The sequence below is a fragment of the Gastrolobium bilobum genome, unplaced genomic scaffold (assembly GCF_033153095.1).
Source record: "Gastrolobium bilobum isolate Gb01-03AN ecotype WA unplaced genomic scaffold, APGP_CSIRO_Gbil_v1 utg2887, whole genome shotgun sequence".
Taxonomy (NCBI): Eukaryota; Viridiplantae; Streptophyta; class Magnoliopsida; order Fabales; family Fabaceae; genus Gastrolobium; species Gastrolobium bilobum.
Genome location: NW_026897225.1, coordinates 272,649 through 285,894, shown reverse-complemented (window position 1 = coordinate 285,894; position 13,246 = coordinate 272,649). Strand labels below are relative to the sequence as shown.

Here is a 13,246-nt window from a genome sequence, read left to right as displayed (position 1 = left end):
AGGCTTTTAATTATTTTTATATAGGTCATACCGGACTCATAATTTAAGCCTACACATAGCTAACAAGCCAGGCTAGATCTGAAATACTTTATGCAGACCTAGCCTATTTAAGTCAAAATCTAACCTAACCTAGCCTATTTACACCTCTATCTACTACACTCCCATCGATTTCTGTATAGCTAAATTTTTATTTTATTATTTTTTATAAGTGAGTGTGTCTCACCCGTAATTTTTTTCTATGGTAGAAGAAAATTGTTTTCCTATAGCTTGATATATATATATATATAAAAGATCCTTTGACACTGGAATTTGACACTAAATCATAACCTTTGATTTCTGTCAATCAACGGTTATCATTTATTGGAAAGCAGACATATTAATTAATATTAATCCCAATAAATGATTACTGCTAATTGGCAAAAATCAACGGTTAGAATTTGATGTCAAATTTTAAAGTTTGACACTGGTATCAAAGGATCTTGTCCTATATATATATATATATATATATATATATATATATATATATATATATTTATATATATAGGGCATGATATTCTTACACCGGTGTAAGAGTTAAAAGTCTTACACTCAATCTTGACCATTGATCCACTTGTATCCAATGACTCACATTACTAAAAAATTAGAGCCCTTGGATATAAGTGAGATCAACAGATAAGATTGAGAGTGTAACTTACACTGGTGTAAAATGATCTTCACCCTATATATATATATATATATATATATATATATATAATTGCAAGAGCGTTGTACTGTGTTCACGAGAATTAGTCGTGAAATATTAAAAAAAAAAAAAAAAAAGAATTAGTCGTGAAAGAGAATAAATACGATCTAATAACAGATTAATTGGAAGAGCATTGCGCTGGGTTAACAAGAATTTTTTTTTTTTTTTGTATATCATGTGTTAACAAGAATTAGTCGCGAAAGAGAATAAATATGACCTAATAACAGATTAACATGAATAAGTCTATCTGACCCAACTGGAAATGACATTCTTAACCCAAAAAACACTGATGGCAATCTTTTATTATTGCATGAATAGATGAAAGTTCCAACTTAGACTATTTCACATTCAAAGCAGGACTTAAATAATCATCAATAAAGTAATAACTGCATGTTAATTATAAAATGTAAATTAAAAATTCTTTGTTTGTAAAAAGTAAGGGGCCCGCAAACTTTTATTATTATTCTTTTTTAGATTTTTCTGGTTAATTGATTAGTCCGTCGTTTTAAGTATGATTACAAAAGTGACAAAAATTCTCTTTCTATAAACTTTTAATTAATACAGTTATGTACCCAAGATTTAACCTTAATATTACTGATCAAGTTAGAATAAACTCGTATTAGTTAATCTGGTTAGGTGCACTTAAACTTTTTGAATTCTAGAATTTCGCTTTATCAAAATCAATGGCTCAAATTTCTCTAGATGGTAGGTCATAAGATGGATGAAATCATCTCCGCCTTTGATTTAAAAGTCGATCTTTTTATTCATTATAATGATATTAAATATTTATGAGTTTTATAAGAGTTATGTTGTAGGAAAAGTGATTATGTAATGTTATAGAGATTCGTTTTTTAGTTTTTTTTTTTTTTTGCTTTAAAAAGTGTGAACTCCGCAAAATGTTGTGTGTATAAGAAAATTTTTCGTGTCATGTTAAAGGACAAACAAAAATCCCAATATTTATAGTTATATCAATGAAACAGCTAATTATTAATTTAAAAAACTTTCAGGTCAAATGTCAAATACGCGTAAGATACAATACAAATTATGTTATAAACTTCTCTTTGTTATGTAATCTTATTCCTTCCTTCTTTCTTATGCTAATCTCTCTCTCTCCAAAGCCTATATATTTACTATCTATGAATAACATCTTCAGATTTTGTTACAGTTCTGTTAATTCATTACCAAAGAAAGAAAAGAAGATAGAAAGTGGTGATTCGATTATTGAGAGAGGAACAGAAGAAGAAGAGAGAGAGAAGAATAATATTATGGGGTTGAAATTGAAAGACACATTCTACATATCACATGGATCACCCTCTCTTGCCATAGATGATTCAATCCCTGCAAGGAAGTTCTTGAAGTCGTGGAAGGAGGTGTTTCCGACGAAACCCTCTGCCATCCTCATCATCTCCGGCCACTGGGACACCGATGTCCCCACCGTCAACGCTGTTGACGTCAACGAAACCATCTATGACTTCTATGGTTTCCCCAAATCTATGTACAAGGTTTGATCTTTCTCTCTCTCATGTTTCATGTTGGTCTTTCTTTGTTGCTTTTGCCAATTTTATTTTTTTTATTATTAATAATTATTTTTTTAATGATCTTGATTTAAAAAAAAAAATTGTAAAAAAAAAAATTATAAATACACCCTACCTTTATTTTTATTGTTATTGAGATCTTTTGTTTGAATATGCTTTGTTAGTTGGAAAAATAAAAAATATTTGAGTTAAACTGGTAGCAGAAATGTAAAATGATACTTAATGCAAAAAAATTTGTTTGGCTAATATCTTTGAATCTTTCAGCCTCTTGTGTTATTGGTACTTTTTTTAAGTAAAATTCCTTATTCCTTTAACTTTTTCTAATGGGCCACTATTGTTTTGAAAAAGGATGGATTTTGATGACTGTATAATTATTATTTTCGTATGTGCACTTTATTTGAATGTGTTTGGTGAAATTGATCATCAGCCAACTACTTGTTCACATGGCAAGCATTTTGTATTTCTTCTCCTTTTCATGTGTCCGTAACAACAAGCATTTTGTATTTCTTCTCCTTTTCATGTGTCCGTAACTCGCGTCAGTTAATGAGAAATATAATACATTATAATATAAATATTGAATTTGATGTTTCTCATGTTATTGTAGATAAAATTATCTCCTACAAATATAAAAATATATAGGACTAATGTGGGATCATGTGAAAAAAAAGAGAGGAAAAAAAAACATAAATTTCATATACTTTTATGTGTGTGTAGGAGATAAAATTATCTTCTACAATATAAGAGATAATAAACTCATAAATAATTAATAAAAACAAATATTTTAAATTATTTTATAAATTGATTTTTATGACAAAAGAAATGATATGATTATTGTTTTTTATTCATTAATTAATTATTAATTCTTAATGAATCACAGCTTAGATACACGAATATCAGCAATTAAGATAAGGAGTGAGATTTTTTATTCTTATATGAGGGTCAAAAAATTCCTCCATATTTATTAAATAAATTAAACATAAATAAATTGTGTGTACTTTTTTTGGGGGGGGAAAACTCACCAGGAAACTAATAAAAACTAAATACATGTTCTAATTTTTAAGTTTGCCTAAGTTAGGTATATGTAGCAAATGGTGTGAAATAAAAAATAAAATAGAAAAGGAAGTGTTGGTACTGGTAGGTATGAATAAGAAACAGTTTGATTTCTTCCTTTGCAGTTGTTTTCTTTTTATTTTCGTAATATGCATACCTGGTTGTTGACCGGAGGAGAAAAAAATGCTTAGCTTGTGGGAATTTTCATATTTTGGAAACAGTGTACTTAGAAGTTTCTTGCGTTCATTTCTGACTTTGACTTGCAAGTTGGCTTCATTTTTTTACGCCAACAAATGCCAACTGACCAAGTTTTCAATTGATTTGTCTACTTCAATTTTATATTAAGAAGCTGTTTTCACTTTTAACATTTTGATAACATGTAATTTAAGAAACTATATACAATTATATCGTACAGCATACTAGGTTCCACATTTCCACATATTTTTATGTGTATATGAAAGATAGTTTTATCTCCTACGATATAAAAAACTTTAAATCCATATATATATAAATGTGTGTCTTTAAGGATTCGACTTTGGGAAATAATCTATTTGTAAAAATATAAGGATAAATATGCATACAATCAAACCATTGCAAGTCGGGGAGTATAGCTCAAATAGTACCGCAAATACTTTAACTTGTATGTACCCTTTATTGGCAGCTCAAGTATCCAGCAGCAGGTGCTCCACACTTGGCCAAGAGGGTAAAGGAACTACTGACAGCTTCAGGGATCAGCCGTGTGAATGAAGATAGGAAACGTGGGCTTGACCATGGTGCTTGGGTGCCTCTCTTGTTGATGTACCCAGAAGCAGACATCCCAGTGTGTCAACTCTCTGTTTCATCCAACAGAGGTGGTACTTTTCACTACAACATGGGAAAGGCATTGGCCCCTCTTAAGGATGAAGGTGTTCTAATCATTGGGTCTGGTAGTGCCACCCATAATCTGAGAGAATTTGGACCTCGTGATAGCCCTCCTCCTCCATGGGCTGTGGCATTTATGTCATGGTTGAAAAGCTCTCTTCTTGATGGAAGGTATTCCTTTTGCTTTGTTCTCCTTGTTCATTTTAATACACACATTCATATGCATAGTCATGCTAAGCCACTAAAAAAGTTGCAAGTACTATCCACACGAATGCTTAAAACTTCTTGAGTTGATTGAAAAGACAGCATTCTTATGATCTTTTAATGCTAATTCATGGTTCTTGTAGATATGAGGAAGTGAATGATTACGAAGAGAAGGCCCCATATGCAAAAAAGGCTCATCCATGGCCAGATCACTTCTTCCCGTTGCATGTGGCAATGGGGGCTGCTGGACAAAACGCTAAGGCCGAAATTGTACACGATAGCTGGGATGGATGTGCTTTTTCTTATGCTTCTTTTGGTTTTAAGGCAGCCAGTTGATACAGCACTTTAACAACTTCTCTATACTGTTGTTTTAATATATTGTTAAATAAATTAAAATTACATGTACATTGTTAATATCAATGATTACATGTAAACTGCGTTTGTTTATTAATAAATCACTAGTACCAAAGTTGATGCCATACAAGCTGTTGATTCAAGGAGAAATGCTTGGTTCTTTTTCAAGTTCATAACACCCACTCCCCTCCCCCACCCCCAAGAAAAAAAAAATTATCTACGAGGACCTCTCCCATATTTTCCAGTAGTAAATAGTTGCGTTACTTATTATCCTGATTCATTTAATCAATATATGAAACAAAATGAAATGAAGAAAAAAAAATCCAATCCCAACAACAAAAGAACACGGTCAGATTTAATTAAAATCAATATAATTTTTGCAATTCTATTAATCATATTATACAGAGAGAAGAAAAAAATTGCAATACAAATATATTTTGTCTAAAGCATGCATCAAAATAAAGAACATAAAATAAAATAAAATAACAACTTTCTCAACCTTCAACAATTGCAAACAAAAATGTCGTACCCAAGCCTTCAAAACGCCTTAATTCTCCTTGTTATCTTTTGAATAAAAGGTTGCAGACTTTGACTCTTTGAGACAACCTTCTCCAAAGCAACTTGCGGATGGTGAAAAAGACGAGTAAAGAAAGAAAGGACAACAGGTTGAGAGAAACAAAAATCTTTACATTAGCCCATAGACAACATAATACAAATGCACAAGAGTTTACTTCTGACAATCAAGTAGAACATAGACAAGACTCCATAACAGAAACGGACAGGCAATGGATAATCACAATCCATACATTGTACTTCAGCGGCACAAAACCTTTGTGCAAGGTTGCAAGGATATTGCGGGGATCAATGCAGTTCAACAGATAATGCTAGTCTTTTGAGTATATAACCTAAAATTCTGTGTCAAAGCATGAAACCATGATCTTTGAAACCATGGACCTTGCAAAAGGGATGTAGCTCAAACTATACCTGTTAAAAAATATCAGAAAATAGAGGAAATATTAAAGCGTTACGCAGAAGTAGATACAAGCATGGGATCTCAGTTGGATAATCACATTGCATGCTCGAATACATATCATGCCATATGCTAGAGTAAAGATAAAAGATAACTCTAATCTGCTATCCATATATGTCTACACTAAGAATAATCATTATATATCCGTTTATTGTTATTGACATTATTTAATACACTTGAAGAAGACATATTCATGAAAAATATCAAATTATACAAATATTTAAGTATATATATCATTAATATTGAGATTTAGAAAAAAGTATTTTTATTCTTTTGTAAGTTTTTGATTAATAACAAAATTTGTATAGTCCAAACTATGGATTTAATCAATGCCAAAACCTTTTGGCACTATCATCCAATCATGCACTGCTAAATTGTTATGAAAAAATGACTATACTAACAACTACGTACCTAGGTAGGCGAACTCTTATAATAATGTGACAATAGATCAAATTAAACTCTTAAGCGTTAGTTTATCTTCAGTGTTTAAGTATACACAATTTACATCATACAATAAAACACAGGTGCAGTGGTAGCTCAGGCCTTGCATGAGTGGGTGCCACTTTGATCCTTAGTTTTGAACTTCTTATGCCTTATAATTGTAGGTCTTAGCAGAGATGTAGTGGCATCAGATTTTGCCATATCAGCCAAACAAAGGCCAGTTGAATCATGAAAACTGCAGCCATTCGCACAGTTCACCCATCTTGGAGCCAGTTTGTATGGTTTAATGCTAAAAGGTTACAAGGGTTGAGCTTCACCATCCCCACATCATAATTCCTGCTTCAAAACTCCTCCACTGAGCCAATCACAAATCTAGAACATTTGAAGTTTTCACTACCAGTTATGGTTGGTTCATTTCCAACTTCCCTCCTTCTGCCACTAGACATTTTGGTTGAATTTCTCCTTTTATCTATTTTCTCCCCCACCATCTGCATAGCCCCTATAATGGAAATTACAGAACACCCAAGCCATCTCAACTAAAAACATACATCTTTCCTAAATACGTTTTCAGTATCTATTTCTGCTTAAACTAAAAACAAGAATACTTATCATATGTCTACTATATCGCCTGAGAAATCCTACTACCACTATCACAAACCAACAAGTATGTGGCTAAACCAGTTGAAGATACTGTGGGACCTAACAAACTGAAATGGAAACAACATTCTATTTATTTCAAGGTGGTACCGCCAGACTGGCCATATAGCATTTTTCTTCAAGGAATATGTGCTGATTGAATTTATCTTATAATTCTCCCTACAATTGGCGTACTCCTCCTTATGCCTCGTTAGATTTATGAGAACCTAATGTGTCATATAGCACACTGAAGGAAATATAGAAGAAAGTTACAGGGAAGGCATTTGGAAAAATTATGACATACCAAATTAGAGCCCCAAACTCCAAAATAATTGCAAGAAGTGTCAGTAACTTGTTATGAACCTGCTCAGAGCAAAATAATGAGCTATCAAAAGAAAGAAAAACATTTTTTTTTTAAGTAAAAGGAAGCAAACACAGATGCACTTTGACTTACATAAAGTGCACAAAACAAGGCAATTATCATACTTGCAATGTATATGGCTGTTGCATAGATACGAACGGGATCAAGCATCATTGTCACTTGCCTTTTAGGACCTATGAGAAATGCTGTGCTGCCATAAAAAGGACTCCCACTTAGCATTTGAAGAAAACAGAACAGATATGACACCAAGTTTAAAAGATAAAAAAAAAAAAAATTCACTCCCCAATTAAACCCGACTAGCGAGTGTGGGGTGAGAGAAATCTTTGTACGTAGCCTTACTCTTGTAAATAATTGCAAAGAGGATATTTTCCAGATTTGAACCTGTGACCTTTCAGTCACAAAGGAACAATTTTACCACTGCTCCAGTTTTCCCTCTATTAAAAGATATTATACAAAAAATTAAGGCATCCGCAATTTCAACTTTAGATTATTTAGTCAACTTTAATTTAAAATGTTAAACTTCTATGAGTAAGATGAAATAATAACAAGTAACTAGAAAACAATTTATACAGCAAAAGACAGAAAGAGGGACATAATTTTTTTTTAATGATAGAGAGGTTTAATTGTTATATAACATAATTTAATCTTAAAGAAAGCACCTATGGAAAATTAATACTTCAATACCAGCAATCCCCATCACTGATCAATTAAGCTACTTAGCAACACAGCTTAATTGTTAGAGAAATATAATATAAAACCATTAATGTAGCCTTCACCTAAGAGGTTAATCTTTTGGGTTGAATTGATATTTTACATGGTATTAGAGCCTACATGACCAAATGGTCACGACTTTGATCCTCATTGCCTCTATTCTATTAATAAATAATTGAATATCATGGAATTTCTTAGCTCGAGTAGGTGGGCCTATACATTGTCCATCTTTTAAGTCTAGTGGGATCTTGTATGAGGATGCATGTTAAAGAAATATAATATAAAACCATTAATATAGCCTTCACCTAACAACTTAAGCTTTTAGGTTAAATTGGTGCTTTACATCAATTTCAAACCACAACCTTTAACTATACAAGGAAGACATCAAATAAATATAATATAATATAATACAGAGTGTTACACTATCTAGGGAAAGAAAGAAACAGAAAACAGAAGTCTAGAAGGAGATTATGAAAATCAGTCATGCTTATTTTTCATCTTGGCATCTTAAGAAAGTAGTTCTATAAGGTTGCTAAAATTTGTTTACTACGAAGTGGGAACCCACATTATATAACATCTATTTTATCAAAATGAACTCCTAATATTTGGTGACTTTCATCCATAAGAAGAGAAATTAAATCACGAAACATCTCTTAATTTTTAAGCACTGTGACAGATACCCTACTCTAATTAGAGCCTATGTGAGGAGAAACAAAGGGAGAGGTAGTGGATTAATGACCCACATGAGAAAGAGAGGTGAGGCAAAAGGGAGTTTGCATACGGGATTTTCTTGTATCTGCCTACACACATGACAGCAGGCGAGAGGAAGAAAGAGGAAGTTGTAAAGTCTGTTGGAGCATTAAAAACAGACAGAGGGGAATGGAAGAGGGAGGAAGGTGTAAAGTCTGCTATAGTGTTAAAAGCAGAGAGAGGAGGAAAGGTAGGCAAGGGAACAGTGCTAGTTGGGAGGAAGCTGGGCCCTCGAAGAGCTAGCCTGGTTACTGTAATGCTCCATTTATGTTTCTTTCTAATTTCAGTTTCTGTAATCTTTGAGTTAATTCCCAGTTTTCTGCAATATTTAATGAGTTTCTATCAATTAATTGTTACAAGTCAAGCCCATAAGGAGAGCCCAATCCAAAAATACTAGCCTATTCGGTGAGAGAGCCTTATGGCTTAAGTACCACAATGAGCTTCCTAATTTACTCAATGTGGCACATAACATTGCCACCCCACGGTGCCTTCACCCTTTAAGTGGTTTCATTTATCTATCAGTATTTCATAAGCACCCCCAACAGGATAGTACTACACCTTAATCCAGCCTACAGGTAGTCCTTCCTATAGCCCAACTCTTAATTAAAGCACCAATTATTACTACTCAAGCCTGTGAGTAGAACCCAACCCAAAAGACTAGTCTATAATGGGTTGGAAAGCCTTATTGCTTAAGTTCTACATTGAGCTTCCTTATTTTGATCAACGCAGGACATAACACATTGATTGATTGGACCAAAACTGATAGGAAAAAAGTGAAAATGAGAGCTCTTTCCCACAAAGATGAAAGTATCTCTTAATTCCTCCGTATTTCACCCTTAAGAAGCAATTGTGTAAAGATATAACATGAGAGGTTAACTACTGATATACAATAGAAAACATGTTGAATTCGTATCATAGTATATTGTCTCCTAAAATATCTTCATAGCATTAGTGCTGTGTATGGTGGCATAAGAAGTAAAGGAACATAATCCACCCCTCCCCCTTCCCCTCTGAAAAAAAAATCCATTTTCCATTGCTGACAACAGCAACATTCTTCTCAAAATATTTGTGAATTGAAAACCAGTGAATTAGAGACTATTTAAATTTATCCTCATTTCTAATACATTAAATTGCAAAGCACAAGGAAGTAAAATAATCAGACGGCACCATAGTGTAATTATACAGCTGTAAAACAGTACATACCTTCCAAGTGATAGCAAATTGCCAAGAGTGAATGTTATCCCAAACTTGATTGGTTTCAAGAAAACAAGCATAGACTGTAAAATTTGGGGGAGAGGGGGCAGAGGTGGCATTAATTAGTGCCTATTCATGTCTGCCAATATAAATTAAAAAGCTAATATCATACATAAAAGTTGAAAGAATAACATTTGTAAATCAAGTTTTCAGAGAAGCAGTGAAATGAATCCTATTCCCATCAAATTTACATGACAAAGTTGAGAAATCATTATGATTTTTGTTCACTATCCTCATACAGTAGATGCAATTTGTATTCCATATATTCTATTCTAACTGTCAATTTGAGTAACGAATTCCAAAAGTACAGGAGTTTATTGTTTATGGTCTATAACTATAAGGAGAATTCCGTGGCACCACTACCTAGTTTGTAGATTGATAATTGTTTGGATAATTTTTAAACATATTACAATGTATAATCTAATGGTTAATAGCATAAGAAGTAATGTGATAAAAGGAACCATTGAAACCTCCTTATTATAAATTATGATTTCAGTGTCCAATATCAATCAACATCAACATCACCTTTATCCCAAACTAGCCGAGGTCAACAATCAATGAACTCAAAATAAAAAACCAGAAAAGATTGAGGGAAAAGAAAAATAAATAAGAGAGAAGAAATAAATAAATAAAGTATCCAACATCAATGTAAATATAAAATATTTATTGGACTAAGTGATCATAATTGAAGGGTGAGACTAGGCACAACGGTAAGGTTGTTGCCTTGTGTTGTGACTTTGGTTATCACGGGTTATATAGTCATAGAAATATCCTCTCCACTCATGGGCTAAGGGTGCGTACATCTGACTCTCCCCATATAAACTTTGAATGTGAACTTAAACAACATATTGGAAAATTGATAATAGTTTGCATCTAACTTCTACAAAATGATATGCTTTGCAAATTGAGTTTGTGACAATCATGTTAACATGCAGGAAGTAAAACTAACATGATAACAACCTTAATTGCATGAACATAAAAGAAGAAAGAAAACATGAGCGTATAAGTTGCTTTTTACAAAACAAAATTATACAGTCTTTACTGTATATTTAGCATGAAGTTTAGTATGTTACCAAGCACTCAAGAAAATTAGAACAAAAATTAAAAACAATTCAAGTAGTCAAAAGCTTGAAGGTGCTCATGTGTGGCAATAGATTCAAGCATGAGATTTATATTCCAAATTGAACCAAAGAACTAGTATATAAATCTAAACTAGAGAGAATAATCATGATATCAAACTCACCAATAGTGTAAAAGTTAATCCCGCAGAAAAGCATATGGCAAAACCATAAAGTCTCTGGTCACACAGGCAAAGAGCTCATTAGTTAAACTGTGAAAGACAATTTACAAATAGAAACTCGTTGGAATCAAACGAACATGTAAGTATGACAGATGTTTGTGCAAGGAAACTTGAGGTGGTTGACGTACAATTCAGTTAAAAAATCCAAAGTATAGGAGCAGGTAGCAACAACAAAAGACAAGAAAAATATAATCTAAAAACAGCCTAATGGCATGAATCATAAGAGTTAAACAACTACTTTAGTGGGTTTTATGTGAAACCTTCAAGAAAAACTGATATTTCAGGCCTTTTCCATATTTCGTAAGTGCTAACAAGCCAACCTCCATTCCCCAGCAATAACAAGTAACTTGAATGAAAAGAAAAGAAAAAAACTGTTTGTTTTGGTTCGATTCTGTAAATTCCTAAAACCAATCTAACACCAGCATTAAGTTCTGGGTCCTCCGAACAACAAAAATTATCATCCTCCAAAACCATTAGTTTTTGAAACAGCAGATATTATAATACATTTGAAATTACACATTCAATGTGTTGAGACCTTATTCTCAGGAACATCAAAACATGATCCTTCAATAGACTGCTTGTCGCCACTCAGTAACCAAGTCATATCTAAAAGCACATATGATCCTAAGAAATTATGCAATGCCGTTCTTATATAAATTTATTCTATTCGTTTTAACGGATATCTATTGCTCTGCTGAATTCAATCCATCAATACAGTTCATAAAACAAAATATACTCCAGCCATGCAGTTCATTTCATCTTGCAACAAACATTTCCTTGATTTCACCATTTTATGATTGATTTGGTGAAAAATTTAATATTTCTCTGCAATCCGCCAGTGAATCATTTTCATTTACCACATGAAGGCCACCATAAGTTGTCTCCAACAATACAAAAAAAATCTACAATGAACATTTCTATAAGAAAGATAATCTCTATATTTTCTCTTCATTTAATTTCTCAATCCCATATCATCCGCGGAGGAAAATATTGAAATACCTCCTCACTGCATGAGCAATTGATTTCTAAAAACATAAAAAATAAAATAAAAATGTGATGACCACTGACCATGCAACTCTCTACAGTTTCTGATTTAAAAAAGTAAAAACAAATCAAAATATCAAAAACATCCGAACTTTGAAAATAACAAAAACGGAGAATCAAATGTGACGAGATTGCAAAGTCAAAGACCACAACTGAGGTGCAGATCCATGTTCAAAACCAAGCATATCAATTTTCCCTATTGAATCAGCTCAATTCACTCAAATTTTCTTTTCCTTTCTCAGTTCATTTCTATGTTATTTGTTTATTTATTCTTTTCTTTTCTTTTCTCGGACACCAAACAAGCAACAAGGATCGAATTTAGAGCAGAAACGGAAAGAAGGAGAAAACCTGTGTGGTAGACAAGGTGCAGTTGCGGTTGAAATCGTCCATGAAGGCGAAGGAGCTTGCGTTGTTGTTGTCTTCCAATGCGGAAGCTTGTTGCTCTTCGTCTTCGACTTCCAATCCAACCATCGTCTTCACTTTCATGAAGGCTCTGTTCATCTTTTCCATCGCTTTCTCGCACTTTCTCGGGAAAATGGAAAAACCTGCGGATCTGTGGTTGTACTAACAGTAACTAACAACTAAATAAACTTGCTTCGATTTTCAGAAATTGCGTTTGGAATTTCGATAGAGATACCACAACGACTACACTTTACTGAAACCAAGCTCATGGAGGAGCTCTCTCTCTCTCTCTCTCTCTCTCTCTCTCTCTTCGTTTTTTCTGTTGATTGAGTTGGGCTTAAAATTAGGCCCATAGTTATGAGGCCCACCTGTTGTCAATAGCCCATTAGTGAAGTCATAGGAATGGATGTATTATGTTAAAATCTATCAATTAAAGCGAAAATTTTATATTTGATTTTTTGGGATTAGTGTTTGTTCTTTTAAAGAACATAAAATTATGTTATTTTAGTCAAAATTATAATATTTTATGGTGAGAAAAACAATTACACAA

At 32.8% G+C, this 13,246-nt stretch overlaps 2 protein-coding genes across 2 annotated transcripts; one reads left to right on the top strand and one right to left on the bottom strand.

Moving 5' to 3' along the window:
* Positions 1–1,789: 1,789 nt before the first annotated feature.
* Positions 1,790–4,866, top strand: LOC133304962 (4,5-DOPA dioxygenase extradiol-like). The gene is made up of 3 exons (XM_061505046.1): positions 1,790–2,244; positions 3,989–4,359; positions 4,536–4,866. Exons 1-3 carry the CDS (start codon positions 1,837–1,839, stop codon positions 4,726–4,728), a joined length of 972 nt encoding a protein of 323 aa, XP_061361030.1. The 5' UTR covers positions 1,790–1,836; the 3' UTR covers positions 4,729–4,866.
* A 307-nt stretch (positions 4,867–5,173) lies between these two features.
* On the bottom strand, positions 5,174–12,964 carry LOC133304963 (uncharacterized). Its single transcript, XM_061505047.1, has 6 exons — positions 12,643–12,964; positions 11,194–11,247; positions 9,900–9,973; positions 7,308–7,425; positions 7,158–7,216; positions 5,174–5,730 (listed from the first exon to the last, which is right to left on the bottom strand). The coding sequence occupies exons 1-6, from the start codon at positions 12,802–12,804 to the stop codon at positions 5,652–5,654; spliced, it is 546 nt and encodes a 181-aa protein (XP_061361031.1). The 5' UTR covers positions 12,805–12,964; the 3' UTR covers positions 5,174–5,651.
* Between the last annotated feature and the right edge of the window lie 282 nt (positions 12,965–13,246).